This window comes from Bombina bombina, chromosome 1 (assembly GCF_027579735.1).
Source record: "Bombina bombina isolate aBomBom1 chromosome 1, aBomBom1.pri, whole genome shotgun sequence".
NCBI lineage: Eukaryota > Metazoa > Chordata > Amphibia > Anura > Bombinatoridae > Bombina > Bombina bombina.
Window position 1 is genome coordinate 1,220,730,423 of NC_069499.1, and position 14,485 is coordinate 1,220,744,907.

The window sequence follows — 14,485 nt, forward strand, 5'->3', positions numbered from 1 at the left end:
AGTTTTTATTTTTAGTGTGACTTTACTGATCGATCCTGTCTTAGAGGGTTATTCAAATGTGTGTACCCTACGAAATAGTTATCAGAGTGCCAGCTGATATACAGTATCATTCTGCATCTTCAGAATCAAAACGTAGATGTTCGTAATCACACGAATTAATAATAAAAAAATACATATACTATGCAAAGTAGTTTGTTATATTTTATATTCGGTATGCTGTTGTTTTCCAGCTGTTTTGGTACCCAAGCTGTTGGCATCGTGAAGGTTAAATGGGCTTGGCCACCGGGGGAGGGAACCTAGTACGTGAGAGTGGTCGGGGTTTGAGCAGGAAAGGGGCGTAACCCAGGACCACCGGAGATCAGAGACACCCGGTGGTAAGCGGTAACCCGGTGGGTGTAAGTGCTAAAGGGGGTCAAGATGCCGCGGGTTGTACAGGATCAGAGAAGTAAATTTGAAAACGAGGAATTTTTCCGGAAGTTGAGTCGAGAATGTGAGGTAAGTGCAGCAGAGAGAAACAAAGAGATTTGACAGGGGAATAGAGAGCAGGGACAAGAGAGGTGGAGTAAAAGAAGAGAGCAGGCATTGGAAAAAAAACTGATTAAGCGAACGGACGAAAGAGACGGGCTGGAGGAGAAACAGTGACAAGTGAGGACGGAGAGCATTAGCTCAGCAGGCAACAGAAAAAGCGTGTTTGAAAACAAGATGGAACAGAGAAGTGCACTGCGCATGGGGTAAAAGAGTAGAGACTAGTGCAACAGTAAACAGAGACAAGTGAGAAAAGGGAGGCAGAGAGAACACGGGATAAATACAAAGAAAAATAAGCTTGGGACCAAGAAGAGGGTAAAACAAGAAATATAAGAGTGTCAAGAGACAGAGATAAAATAGTTGTCAAAATTTAAAGGTACAGTCTACACCGGAATTGTTATTGTTAAAAAGATAGATAATGCCTTTACTACCCATTCCCCAGCTTTGCACAACCAACATTGTTCTATTAATATAATTTATAACATTTAATAAAAGTATATTAATATAACCATGTTGGCTGTTTAAAACTGGAAAATGGGTAATAAAGGGGTTATCTATCTTTTCAAACAATAACATTTTTGGTGAAGACTGTCCCTTTAAAGTAGGACAATGAGAGAGAAGAGTATATTTTATACAGAAAGCACACTGCACATGGATAAATAGCAAAGCCACTATAAAGTAAGAGGGCATTAGTTGTGGAGAAACAGACACAAACACATAGGGAAGTAACTATTGCATAGGGTGATGACGAGCAGACCAGTAATACAAGGAAGGCACAAAGGATATGTTTTGCCATGCTCTCTTAATAGGGGGACAAATATATCTGCTTCCTCTTAAACATGTATCTACTGTTATCTCTGATATTTTTCCATAAGTAAACAAGGCATATGATTCTCGTTTTTTTTCTCCCATCAATCCCTTTTCAGATTAAATACACTGGCTTCCGGGACAGACCTCATGAAGAGCGTCAAGCACGTTTCCAGAATGCTTGCAGGGACGGGCGATCTGAAATAGTAAGTAGTAACTATGTGTGTGTATGTATATATATTATATATATATATGTGTGTGTGTATATATATATATATATATATATATATATATATATATATATGTGTGTGTGTATATGTATGTATGTATATATATATATATATGCACTTTTTGTAAGGATCACTTGTAGATGAAAGCCGCTTGCTCTTCTCTAACTGATGATCATTCTGTATAGGCTTAGAATACAATCCATAGCTATATTTGCTACCCATACAGGATGTGGTAGCAGTAAGAAGTGCCGAAGGGGCTGCCTTAAAATAAGAAGAGTGATTGAAATCTAATGTTCTAGGAGCTATCTCCTGCGGCCAGCAAACTGAATGATGCTATAATAAACTGCTAAATAATGCATACCTCTGACTTGCTGTTTATTGATTTCCATTTCAAGGCGTTCGTAGCCACGGGAACCAATCTGTCCCTGCAGTTTTTCCCAGCCACTTGGCAGGGTGAGTCTCGACAGGCTCCCACCCGCGAGTATGTGGATTTTGAAAGAGAGTCTGGAAAGGTAAGAGGAAAGTGCACCTTAAATCATCATATGAATGGTTATTTAAGGGACAATAAGTTCATATTATATATATATATATATATACATACATACAATGGAATAATGCAAATAAGCTATGTGTTGGTAGAGATATGCATATAAGAATAAATATTTATAGTCTTAAACCAGACATCCTCAAACTTGGCCCTCCAGAGGTTTTGGAACTGCATATCCCATGATGCTCAGCCAGCATATCAGGTGGCTGAGCATCATGGGAAATGTAGTTCCAAAACTTCTGGTGGGCTAAGTTTGAGGATGTCTGTCTTAAACTATCATTTTATTATTACACACTGCAGGGTTTTACAGACAAGGGGTGCCCCTTTTAAAAACAAATAATCTTTATCCTGTTTTCTTTTCTGTATCCAATTAAGACTAGGGGCCTGATGATCAAAAGCTCGCCAGCATGGAGAGAAATCACACAAAATCTTTGTGATTTTTGTTTTAGACTTTATATTGTAAAGTAGTAGTCTCTCCTTCACATACAGAACTCTGCATAGAGCGAGAAATATCTCTCAAGAAGATAGAATTTGAGGTTTTTAAAAAAAAAAAAAAAAAAAATGTTTAGGGACCTCGCCGTACTAACGAGACGCCTTAGACCGTCTCACCTAAGTGGAGAGCTATAGATCATCAGGCCCTAGATATAAATGAGCTGTACTAGGGTTGCCATATTGCCGCTTTAAGGGGGGCTACATATGAAAAATACATATGTCAGGGTTCTTATGGAACATTTTTTAAACAGCCCCTGACATGTATTTCATGTGTCCTCCCTTAAAGCGGCAATATGGCAACCCTATCCTGCAATGATCTATGTGATCACTTTGTAGCATGGTTAGGAACAATTAAACTACAGTAGACACATAAGCGCCTCTTGGGAGGAGGGAGTGAAAAAAAAATCACACTTTTTAGAGGTTTTATTGGAAAAGGTGCAAGTATATAATGCATATTGTATTGCATTGTTTACTTATTCATTTTATGGGGAATTTCATTTTGAGTTTACTGCAATATTAATGTTTTTGTATTTGATCTAAATTAAATACATAACTGTGACTAGAAAAAAAGATCCATGTGCAAACTGAGAGAAATATGAACATCTTCAATCAATAATAATATTAATATTTATTAGCATATTGAAGATTATGTATGTTTCTATGTGTGTATGCATATGAGTAAAAAATGTTGCCAATTTTCATAAAAAATATATCCAGTCACTCCTTAGAGCTTGCAGAAAATTCCAATTATAAGTCAATGGAATTTTTGGAAAAACAGAATTTTTTTTATAGTACCTTAAATACGCCTTGACCAATTAAAATGAAATCTATCAGTTTTGTAGTCAAAAGTACAAGCTTCTCTTTTTAATTTCAAAGTTACTTTAAAAATGTCATTTTATGTATGGGTGTGTATGTGTGTGTGTATATATATATATATATATATATATATATATATATATATATATATATATATATATATATATATATATATATATATATATATATATATATATATATATATATATATATATATATATACATTCAGGGACAGTCTAGTCCAAAATAAACATTAATGATTCAGATAGGGCATGTAATTTTAAACAACTTTTGAATTTACTTTTATCACCAATTTTGCTTTGTTCTCTTGATATTCTTAGTTGAAAGCTAAACCTAGGAGGTTCATATGCTAATTTCTTAGACCTTGAAGACGGCCTCTTATCTGAATGCATTTTGACAGTATCTCACCACTAGAGGGTGTTAGTTCATGTGTGTCATATAGATAACACTGTACTCATGCACGAGGAGTTACCTAGGAGTTAGCACTGATTGGCTAAAATGTAAGTCTGCCAAAAGAACTGAAATAAGGGGGTTTGTAGAGGTTTTGATACAAGGTAATCACGGAGCTAAAACGTGTATTATTGTAACTGTGTTGGTTATGCAAAACTGGGGAATGGGTAATAAAGGGATTGTCTATATTTTAAAACAATAAATAATTTGGTGTAGACGGTCCCTTTAAGCTATAGCATTGTTGTATACACAGCTTTAAAGGAACAGTCTAGTCAAAATTAAACTTTCATGATTCAGATAGAGCATGTAGTTTTAAACAACTTTCTAATTTACTCCTATTATCAATTTTTCTTTGTTCACTTGGTATCTTCATTTGAAAAAGCAAGAATGCAACCATAGGAGCCGGCCCATTTTTTGTTCAGCACATGGGTAGCACTTTCTGATTGGTGTCTAAATATAGTCAACCAATCAGCAAGCGCTACCCAGGTGCTCAACCAAAAATGGACCGACTCCTAAGCTGACATTCAAATAAAGATACCAAGAGAACGAATAAAAATTGATAATAGGAGTAAATTAGAAAGTCACTGAAAATTGCATGCTCTATCTGAATCATGAAAGTTTAAATTTGACTAGAATATCCCTTTAAGCTTATCTAGGGTTAGTTCAGTGATTCAGAACCACCCCAAGCCTTCTCTCTCTTCTCTCTCATCTTTCTCTTCTCTCTCTCTTCTTCATCTCCAAAAAGATTAGCAGGCACTCTCTGGACTTTAAATGAAATTCACACTTTATTGTGTGACAGCATGATGTTTCAGGGATTGAGATCCCCTTCCTTAGACATCAGTCCACAAAATGCTGTTACACAATAAAGTGTATAAAGTCCAAAGAGTGAGTGTGCACATCTTTGGGGATATATATGTGTGTTTTGACAGGCAAGTTATCTTGCTTTTAAGCACTTTTCCCTGCCAATAATTTAACTATAACAATTTACTTTTTACTGTAACCTATTGTTAAATGTAATGAAAATATTGATCGTGGGACTTAATAGGGAACCTAAATGTTAATGTGAAGCTGAAGAGGAAGTTGTAAAACATTCTTTGGATAACTATTAGCCAGAGATTTTGGGTTAAAACTTTTGCATATGCTGAAAATCTTTTGAAGGTTTGCTTCAGTTTTTTTGCTTGATGTATGTATATATAAGTCTGTGCCGTAATAGAAAGCTAATGACCAACATTTGCAAGGCTAAGAGATTAACGGCTTTATGATCAAAACTCGCTAGCATGGAGAGAAACCTCGCACAATCTCAACAGAGAGGAACGCTTTAGATCATCAGGCCTATTATGTGCAATAAACCTCAAAAAAAGCTTTTCTAACAGTAAAATGCAGCTTCAGGGCAAAACTTATTCATACTGTCCTGAATTTCCATGTTCTGACTTTAGAAAGTAAAGTTAAGACTGCATTATGCCCATCAGTCATAATTGCACAGTTTACAGCAGTTTTTTTTTTTTTTACCTCCAGCCTTGAGGACACCCAATTGTGCCATTTCTCTGCTCCATCTCAAGAGTTTAATAAGTGCATCCATTTTGTTGGAGTTGAAATAAAGGGACATTATAGTGATAAAATAACTCTAATTTATAGAGAGCTTTATAGGTTTAAAGGAATCTCACTGTAGCTCTTGGGGAAACCTTGTGAAAAGAAACAATAGCAAACATACACAGTTATCCCATTAGCTACATATTGCCGCTATAACCTTTAGCCCATGTCCCACTTTTGTGTCTAATGACCCCATCTTTAGATTTCACACAACCTTCCTTTAGAGCAGAGATGGGAACTGTTTTTTTATTGACAGCTTGGATTATTTCCTTAACCTTTAAAGGAACATGAAACCCACATTTATTTTTTCTTTCTTTAATCGGAGTATGCAATTTTAAGCAGCGTTTCAATTTATGTCTATTACAAACGTTGGTTTATTCTCTTGCTATCCTTTGTTGAAAAGCATACCTAGGTAGACTGAGGAGCAGCAAAGCACTACTGGAAACTAGCTGCTGATTGGTGACTGCACATAAATGCCTCTTGTCATTGGCTTACCTGATGTGTTCAGCTTGCTCCTAGTAGTGCATTGCTGCTTCTTACACAAAGAATACAGAGCGAAGGAAGACATTTATAATAGAAACTGTTGGCTCTCTACAAACAAATTGATGATAATAATAAATACATTCGAAAGTTGTTTATCTCAATCATGAAAGAAAAATGTTGGGTTTGATGTCCCTTTTAAGTTTAACTTTTTTTTTCTGTTTGGTCTCCATAAGTTCTGTGTGTTTAATGTGTAGGAAAAACGGCTTACCCATGTCTGTATGCACATTTCACCTGGCTATACAATAGGGTTAAAGTGTAACACATTCAGGAAGCAGATGATGGGTGCCTGTTTGGATATAATGATGGTCAAATATTTTAAGTTCAGAAACACATTTGTGGTGATTATTATTTAACTTGAACACATGAAATTGTATTGTCTGAGACTCCTGCTCATTCTATGCAAGAACATGATTTATTTTCCAAAAGCCAGGGGTGCCCTTTAGGGGCGAGAGGGGACAAATGCCTCCATATAAGCTTGGGCACATGTCTACAGTCTGATCCTGGGGACAGGCATGAAAACCACTGTTTTATCAACCTCAGTACAACTTGGGTGGTTGCAACTCCTCTTTCAACTGAGTAGTCACTTGACTCTATATTAATTGCGAGGTCAGTATGAAAATGGTAATTTTCTAACCTGTTAGACACAAGCTTTAGAGTCATAAAATGTAGGAGGCCGCTGAAACTGTATCTCACTAAAAATAAATCCATACTCCCATGAGACCACTTAAAAGATGACTCTCCTCACTTGACCCTCTAAATACCACCTGGTCAATGAACAAATTGCAATTTCATAACCCATTATATACAAAACAAAAGTTGGATGGTACTGAAATGTTGATTCTCAGCAACATAATAATTCAAACATAGATGTGACGCGTATTGAAAGAAAAGCAGCCCTGCTTTTAAATGAGCTGGTGTCAAATTGTAGTTTGGGGGTGGGGGGTAATATTGAATTGTGTAGATTGTAAGCAGAGTAGGACCCTCCTCCTGTATCATTTAGGTGTGTCAAGTCAAATTGTAATACGCTGTAAAATTCCTATGTAGGCTGTGTTGTAAAGCACAGTGGTTTTTTACAAATAAATTGAAATTAATATTCCACAGGACACTATGTTTAGTGGATTAAACTGCATTGATCAAGGAAACTGAACCACCCTTTGTAACAGGAGTGTCCAAATTATATTTTTAGAGCCAGTGGCATATTATACTCACCGTTGTGCTAAAGATAACACCTCACATTAAAGTGAGTTAAAATATTATTCATTATATAGGAATTTTATTAATATTAAATATTTTAACTAATTAGAACACACAAAATTGAATTTATAAAATTAAAAACACTCTCTCAGAAACTTGAAATCGAGCTAATCTGGCTCTGATGATTCCCCACCACTCAAGTGTGCAAACCACTTGTATGAGCTGTAGCGTATCTATTATGTTATTTCTGCTGGTCCAATTCTTTATCAATTGAAATGTATTCTAGCAATGATTGGACACACTTCTATACTAAAAGCGTTTAGGATTTATTACAACAAGACACAAAAGTGTATCATTGAGCACATAGCTGTTTATATATACACAGCGCTCTTGAAGCTATCAGATACCTTTATATTGGCATTGATATACCTAATCTTCCGGTAAGGGTTATATTGAATACCTAATTTATTATAAGATATCCATTCCCTATTTCATAGGAGAGTCTATATAATTATATTGTGGTATAACGGTTACGAAAGCCTCATTACCTTATACATCATTAGATTTGCAAAGCTTTATAATTATAGTGACTATGTGCATAGGTGACTATAATTGTTACCGCTCCATACTGAATGGGTGAATGGTAGAAATATATACAACCACATTAAGGAGATATTGTATCAACATAATAAGGAATGTGTTCATAGATACTGAATCAATATAATAGACACATTGTACCAACTAATATTTTCCATTTAAAGGGCCATTAAACCCAAAAATGTTCTTTCACAATTCAGATTGAGAATATAATTTTAAACAACATTCCAATTTACTTCTATTATCTAATTTGCTGCAATCTTTAGATATCCTTTGTTAAAGATATAGCAATGCACATTGGTGAGCCAATAACATGAGGCATATATGTGCAGCCACCAATCAGAAGCTGCTGAGCCTATCTAGATATGCTTTTCAGGAAAGAATATAAAGATAATGAAGCAAATTAGATAATAGAAGTAAATTAGAAAGTTGTTTAAAATGGTATTCTCTATCTGAATCATGAAAGAAAAAATTTGGGTTTAATGTCCCTTTAAGTTCTTAAAACAGTCAATATTAAAAAAATATATAATTTATTAAGTTACTAATTTTAACCCCTAGGTTTTTATCTATGATTGTATTTCCCCTTGGGCAATAATTTAACCACTTGTTGTAATAAATCCTAAATGCTTTTAGTATAGAAGCGTGTCCAATCATTGCTAGAATACATTTCAATTGATAAAGAATTGGACCAGCAGTAATAACATAATAGATACGCTACAGCTCATACAATTGGTTTGCACACTCGAGTAGTGGGGAATCATCAGAGCCAGACTCACAATATATTACTTGTGTTGGGCTATGAACTTCTGAAGTTAGCATATACTCGCATGATTTCAAGTTTCTGAGAGTGTTTTTCATTTTATAATTCCATTTTTTTGTGTTCTAATAAAAGTTAATTTAATCAAGTTGTTCCACATTTTGTGAATTTAAGAAAGCTGTTCACCACTAACAGTCTTTTTCTAAAGCTGTCAATTTAACCCTTAACCTCAGAGTGCTATTAGTGTATTCTTTTATAAGAGGCGATTGTCTTTCCTCTCCTCTCTTATAGTCTTTGTTTGCCTTTTTTGCTAATGTTGGGTCACATGACCTAGACTAGCTGTCATATGGTTGATGTAAAAATGTCTGTAACTTACTTGCATTAGAGCTAAAAATGTCTGGGTGTTACCCTGTTTGTATTGTACTTCAGAACAGTCAAATATACATTTTGTCTATTTGTGGTCTCCCTCGGTTTGATCCTATAGAATACCAGAAGCACTTTCCTGGTGGGGGGTTGTGCTGAGTCATTTGGTGATTGAAGGAGTCTGCATGATCACTAGTGGGTTTAAGAGGTGGATATTGTCACTGGTCAAGAGATCTCTCTTTATAGCCATCATGGCTTTCTTTATGCCTTATCGAGGATGCAATTTACATCAGGCTATGTTTATTTATCCTATTAATATGTGTGTGCATCACTAGACAGTTGTGGTTATGTCTTAGATCTTGTGTGCAATGCAGTTCACATGAGATGGTTTGATATAGACTATTTTAAAAACAAATATTTCATTTAAAGGCTTCCAACACTCATTTTATACTAACTTTATTTCAGGATGTTTGGGTGTTGTTAGTTGAAGGACTTTATTCTTAGGTCTGTCAGTATCATTGTCAAATATCAGTGGTTTCTTAACACTGAGTGGCTGAATGGTTATTTCTGACTCAGTTTGTTAGCACTCAGTGTGTATTCATTTTTGGCTCAACTTGATCCATTTGTTGTTGAATTGGAATGTTCGTAGTCATATAGTTGTCATCAATCTCTTGATAGTTTTGGAATATGTAACTCTTAAAGAGATATTAAACAGTATGAAATTAAATGTTTAATTATGTGTAGTTAAAAAAAACAACTTTGTAATATTCTAACCCTTGCAGTCCCCGCCTCCTGTTTCTCACCCTCCTACCCTTCTAAATTGTAATTCCCACATGAATGGGGCCCTCAATTCCTCCTGATACATTTTGTCTTGTCTCTTAAAATATTAAAATATTGTATTGTACCTTTTATCTTTTGTACACATGGACAGCACTGCAGAATTTGTTGGCGCTTTATAAATAAATTGTACTTTCATTATTTATTTTTTCCTCTTTTACTGTAATTTAACTCTGAAATTTTTTTTTTATTATTATTTTAAATTCCACTGAGTTTCTATAAATTTAATGGACTTTGCCATGCCTCACTGTCCTGCTGCAAATAGGAACAAGATATAAACAGCCAATAACATAGACTATACAAACAAGGTTGTTTGGGTTTCCACAGAGCCTTGTTTGCACAAACTCTACCTTTATTGCCTGATTTATATTTCTGTCCCTAATTGTCCTCAGCAGAAGACTGAACTAGTTTTCTGTTTATCACTAACATGGCAGCACCCATTACTTGATAGAATGTACTTTATAGAAACTAAACATTTACACTTATATCATCTATATTTAAACTACTAATATAATAATACAGCTACATATTATTCTATTCTTATTTATCCATTTAATTATAATGCCCTATTATTCTGGTTAACAGAAAAAGTTTCCATCATCAATTTTGAAAACTTCCAGTGGTTGATATAGATCAGGGCTTGACAAACCCAGGATCCAGGTAGCCACTGCCTCCTAGAATTTTACCCCTGGCTAATAACTTTTTGGGTTATTCTCCATATTTCTATATACAAATACCGCTATCTGTCTCCTAAAATATTCTTACTGGCTAATACATTTTAAACAAATTTGTCAATCCCTGGGGTTAAGATCAATGTAGATAACAAGACCTTGTTCAGCCTTTGTGTGTTGTCCTGCTGGTTTATTCATTGCTTGCACTGCCCACTTTCTGCTTATACTGGTGGGATTGGTCATTTTGACTTTTTACAAATATAATTGTAATGTTGTGAGGCTCCACTTTAGAAACAGAAAACTAGATTTGTATTGCAAAAAGACTCATAATATCTACCACCTTTCTTTCTGATATCATCACATTTGCTTTGCTCTCTTGGTTTATTGTTGAGAGCTAAATCGAGGTAGGTTTATATGCTAATGTCTAAACATTGAAGCCAACTCTTTTATTTGCATTTTCACAGTTTTTCATAGCAGGACAATGCTGGTTCATGTGTGCCATATAGATAATATTGTGTTCATTCCCATGGAGTTACTTAGGAGTTAGCACTGATTTGCTAAAATGCAAGACTGTCTAAAGGACGGAAATAAGGGGGCTGTCTGCAGAGGCTTAGATACCTAGGTAATCACAGAGGTAAAAAGTATATTACTATAACCGTGTTGGTTATGCAAAAGTGGGCAATGGGTAATAAAGGATTATCTATCTTTATAGAACAATAACAATTCTGGACATTGTACACAAGATTTTTCTTTGCATAAATGTTTTGTAGATGATCCATTTATATAATCCATCTGGGTGTGTTTTTGTAAAAATGTATATTTTCGCTGATTTTTAAATAACATGCTGATTTTCAGACTCCTAACCAATCCCCAAAGTTTTAGATGCATACTGATGTATACAGACGTCAGACTGCTTCTGTTTGTATAATGGGTCTTTTCATATGCAGGGGAGAGTCTGCTATCGGCCCTTTTCAGTGGGTGTCCCAGGCTAATCTAATCAACAGTGTTATGTTGGGAGCTTCTAAGTAAATTTTTAAAAGTTATTTTTTTTTACCGGATTATTATATCAGTAGCTGTGCATATTCTTCTTTATAGTAGTGTCTATTACATGCAGTTAATTTAAAATTGGTGTATACTGTCCCTTTAAGCATATCCCATGCATTTTTTGAATTCCCTTCCAGTCTCTGTATGTACAGAAGTTTATTCCATTAATCAACCACCCTTCGAAAGAAAGTGCTTACATACAATGATTACTTCTTGAGTGGACCTACTAGTTTCTGACTTGAGACCATGACCCTTTGTTCTACTTAGTAATAGAAAGATACCAAAGGCACTAGATGATTTATTTCCAGAACCTATAATTATCCTTATCTGTGGCATAAAAATACATGCCTGTCTTGGATTTCAGATGTTATGTATCACAAAAAGCATCTATCTAGACGTTTGAGTTGGGGTCTTTTCACTCAAGTGTTCAAAGGCTATACCATTGTTGTTTGAAAATCCTCATGTATGAGAGACTGTTTTTATGTTTTTCCCATTTTTAACTAAATATTAAAGGATTACTAACTTTTGCTTTTTCTGTTCAAAACGGACCACATATTTTAACTAACATCAATCCACACAATCCAATCTAAATTATTTTTTCATGAAACGATGCTCCATATCTTTATAAAATATATTATTTTTTTTTTACCCGCTTGACATCACTTCATTCAGCCCTCAAATATGGGCCGTACACTGTATACCTCAATTTCCAATCTGATTGTCAGTATTTGCATATAATTATAATGCGATTTCGTTAACCTACACATGTGCAATTGGATTTGTCTTTTCGCGCATGCGCAGATTGCGGCACAGATGCCGACATTACCCCAATGTATTGACAATAACGCATGCGCATTTCCAATAGAAATCGCCTAGATCGGCTCGGTGACGTATTCAATTACGTTTACCTATCTCTTGTATGCGCATCTCGTACAAAAATCGCCATCTTCCAACTGGAGTTGTCCGCCCACGTTGGAAAGCTCTATCCGTTAGAAAAGCAGTGGGTTTGTAAAACTTGGAAAATTCTGCGATAATTTGCTTACAAACGGTAAATATTTGGAACATGATGTGCATTGAAAATTTATTTATTTAGATGCATATTTTTCTATCTAGGATGATTTATTTTGTGACTACAGTGTCCCTTTAATAAAAGGTTGTTTTTCAGTTGCACTAAAACACCTCACATTGTAACTGAACACACTTTATTATTGAACTTCTGATACTGCAGAGCCCAGAGTGCTGTATTTATGTATCCTTTTTAGTGGGCTTTACCTACTAGTTTAGTTAAAGGATCCGTAAATACAGTAGATTTGCATAATCAACCAATGTGTGATTAAAAGACAATGCAATAGCACTGAGGGGTTGATGATTGAAAGCTCTCTGGGCTGGCGAGACCATTAAAGAATTTCCCTGGTGAAATGATCTAAAGCCACTTTTTACCATAAAAACAGGGTGTCTCGCTAAGCGGCATATACTGTATTTTCGTATGAAAAGTGCACAATAAAATTTATATTTTAAACATTATACAAAACAAATAATTGAACCATTCACACAAAAATAAGCAGGAAAAAATTGTATTGTTAAGGAGCATCCAAAATCGTAACAAATTTCTTCACCAAAAATCATATTTTACCAAAAAAAAGGAAAATTTGTATGTAATTTACCCAGGAATAAATCGTATTAAATATACACAGTGTAAATCGTAATTTTAGTACACTGAATGTACAAAAAAACACACAAATTTGTACTTATAAATACAAAATGCAAAGGGTAATTGTTTTTTCGTAAAATGGGCTGAGCATGGGCGTATATGAAAATGTCTCTCTAATCCCAGTGTAACTTTGTAAAGATTTTCTCACCAATTAAAAGGTGGCAAGCTTTTCTCAAAATACTACTAATACTTATAACCCTAATAGAAAAAGACATGCATACGAAAATATAGGCTAATATAAGATGCTATACTCAAAGCAGCATAATGTTCTATATGTTGGCTGCAGGATTTAATTTTTAAAATGCTCACTGCTAACTTCGCTCTATGGAGAAGTGTCCCTATCCAGCGAGCTCCATTACTTTCTATAGGAGCCATCTCGCAACTTGCATGGACTGCTTTTTTTACGATTATTCCACCAGGGCGCAGCCCCTGTGAGGGTCGGCAAAAAAAAAAACTCGATTTGATCTGGCGAGTGCTGAGTTGAACTTGAAATGAGTAGTAGATTTTTTTTTTTTCATACTAATTTCAAAGTTAGGTCTATTTCCCTCCCCCCGTATCATGTGACGCCAATCACTAATGCATATATGTATATTCTGTGAATTCATGCACATGTTGAGTAGGAGCTGGTGACTTTAAAAGAGTCAATATAAAAAAGACTGCACATTTTTGTTAATGGAAGTACATTAGAAAGTTGTTTAAATTTGCATACTCTATCTGAATCAGGAAAGTTTAAGTGTCCCTTCTAATAACTCTTTGTTCTACTGTTACTCTTTTTATGAAAAATGCTTTCATCATCAGCTTTATTAAACTCTTTATATACTTGTAGGTTTATATCTTATCGCCTCTCATGAAGGTCTTGATGTCTGTCCTTGTAGGTTTCGTTAGATCATGTACCATTTTGTAACCATCCTGAACAGTTTCTAGTTTATTTATATACTTAGGAGATGGGTTCTCCATGATATTCAAAATGTGGCCTAAACTAGAGATCTGTAAAGTCGTATAAGAACTAGATTTCTTTTTTCTGCTGCTAATTCTTCTTCCTATACAACAGAATATTATCCTGAACTTACATGTTGTACTTCTGCATTAGTTACCACAAAGCTCAACAAATCTAGAAGCCAGCAAGCCACTGGCTCCTAGAATTTTACCCCTTGCTCCTAACTTTTGGGTTATTTTATATTTATACAAATACCACTGCCTGGCTCCTAAAAGTATATGTGGCTCCAAAATATTATTATTACTGGCTCCTGAATTTTAAACGGGAAACATATTTTATATAATCACAGACAA

The 14,485-nt window shown here is 34.9% G+C and overlaps 1 protein-coding gene across 4 annotated transcripts in view; it reads left to right on the forward strand.

Annotated features, from left to right (window-relative positions):
* The first annotated feature begins 276 nt into the window (after positions 1 to 276).
* CBFB (core-binding factor subunit beta) overlaps positions 277 to 14,485 on the forward strand; it is a 79,184-nt gene continuing 64,975 nt past the window's right edge. For 2 of the 4 annotated variants that reach the window (XM_053700327.1, XM_053700330.1), the window contains exons 1-3: positions 277 to 495; positions 1,452 to 1,538; positions 1,958 to 2,074. In XM_053700327.1, coding sequence (XP_053556302.1) covers positions 418 to 495; positions 1,452 to 1,538; positions 1,958 to 2,074 — 282 coding nt within the window. In that variant the 5' untranslated portion in view covers positions 277 to 417. The remainder of the gene's footprint in view (positions 496 to 1,451; positions 1,539 to 1,957; positions 2,075 to 14,485) is intronic. The other 2 variants (XM_053700326.1, XM_053700324.1) reach the window with 2 other exon arrangements.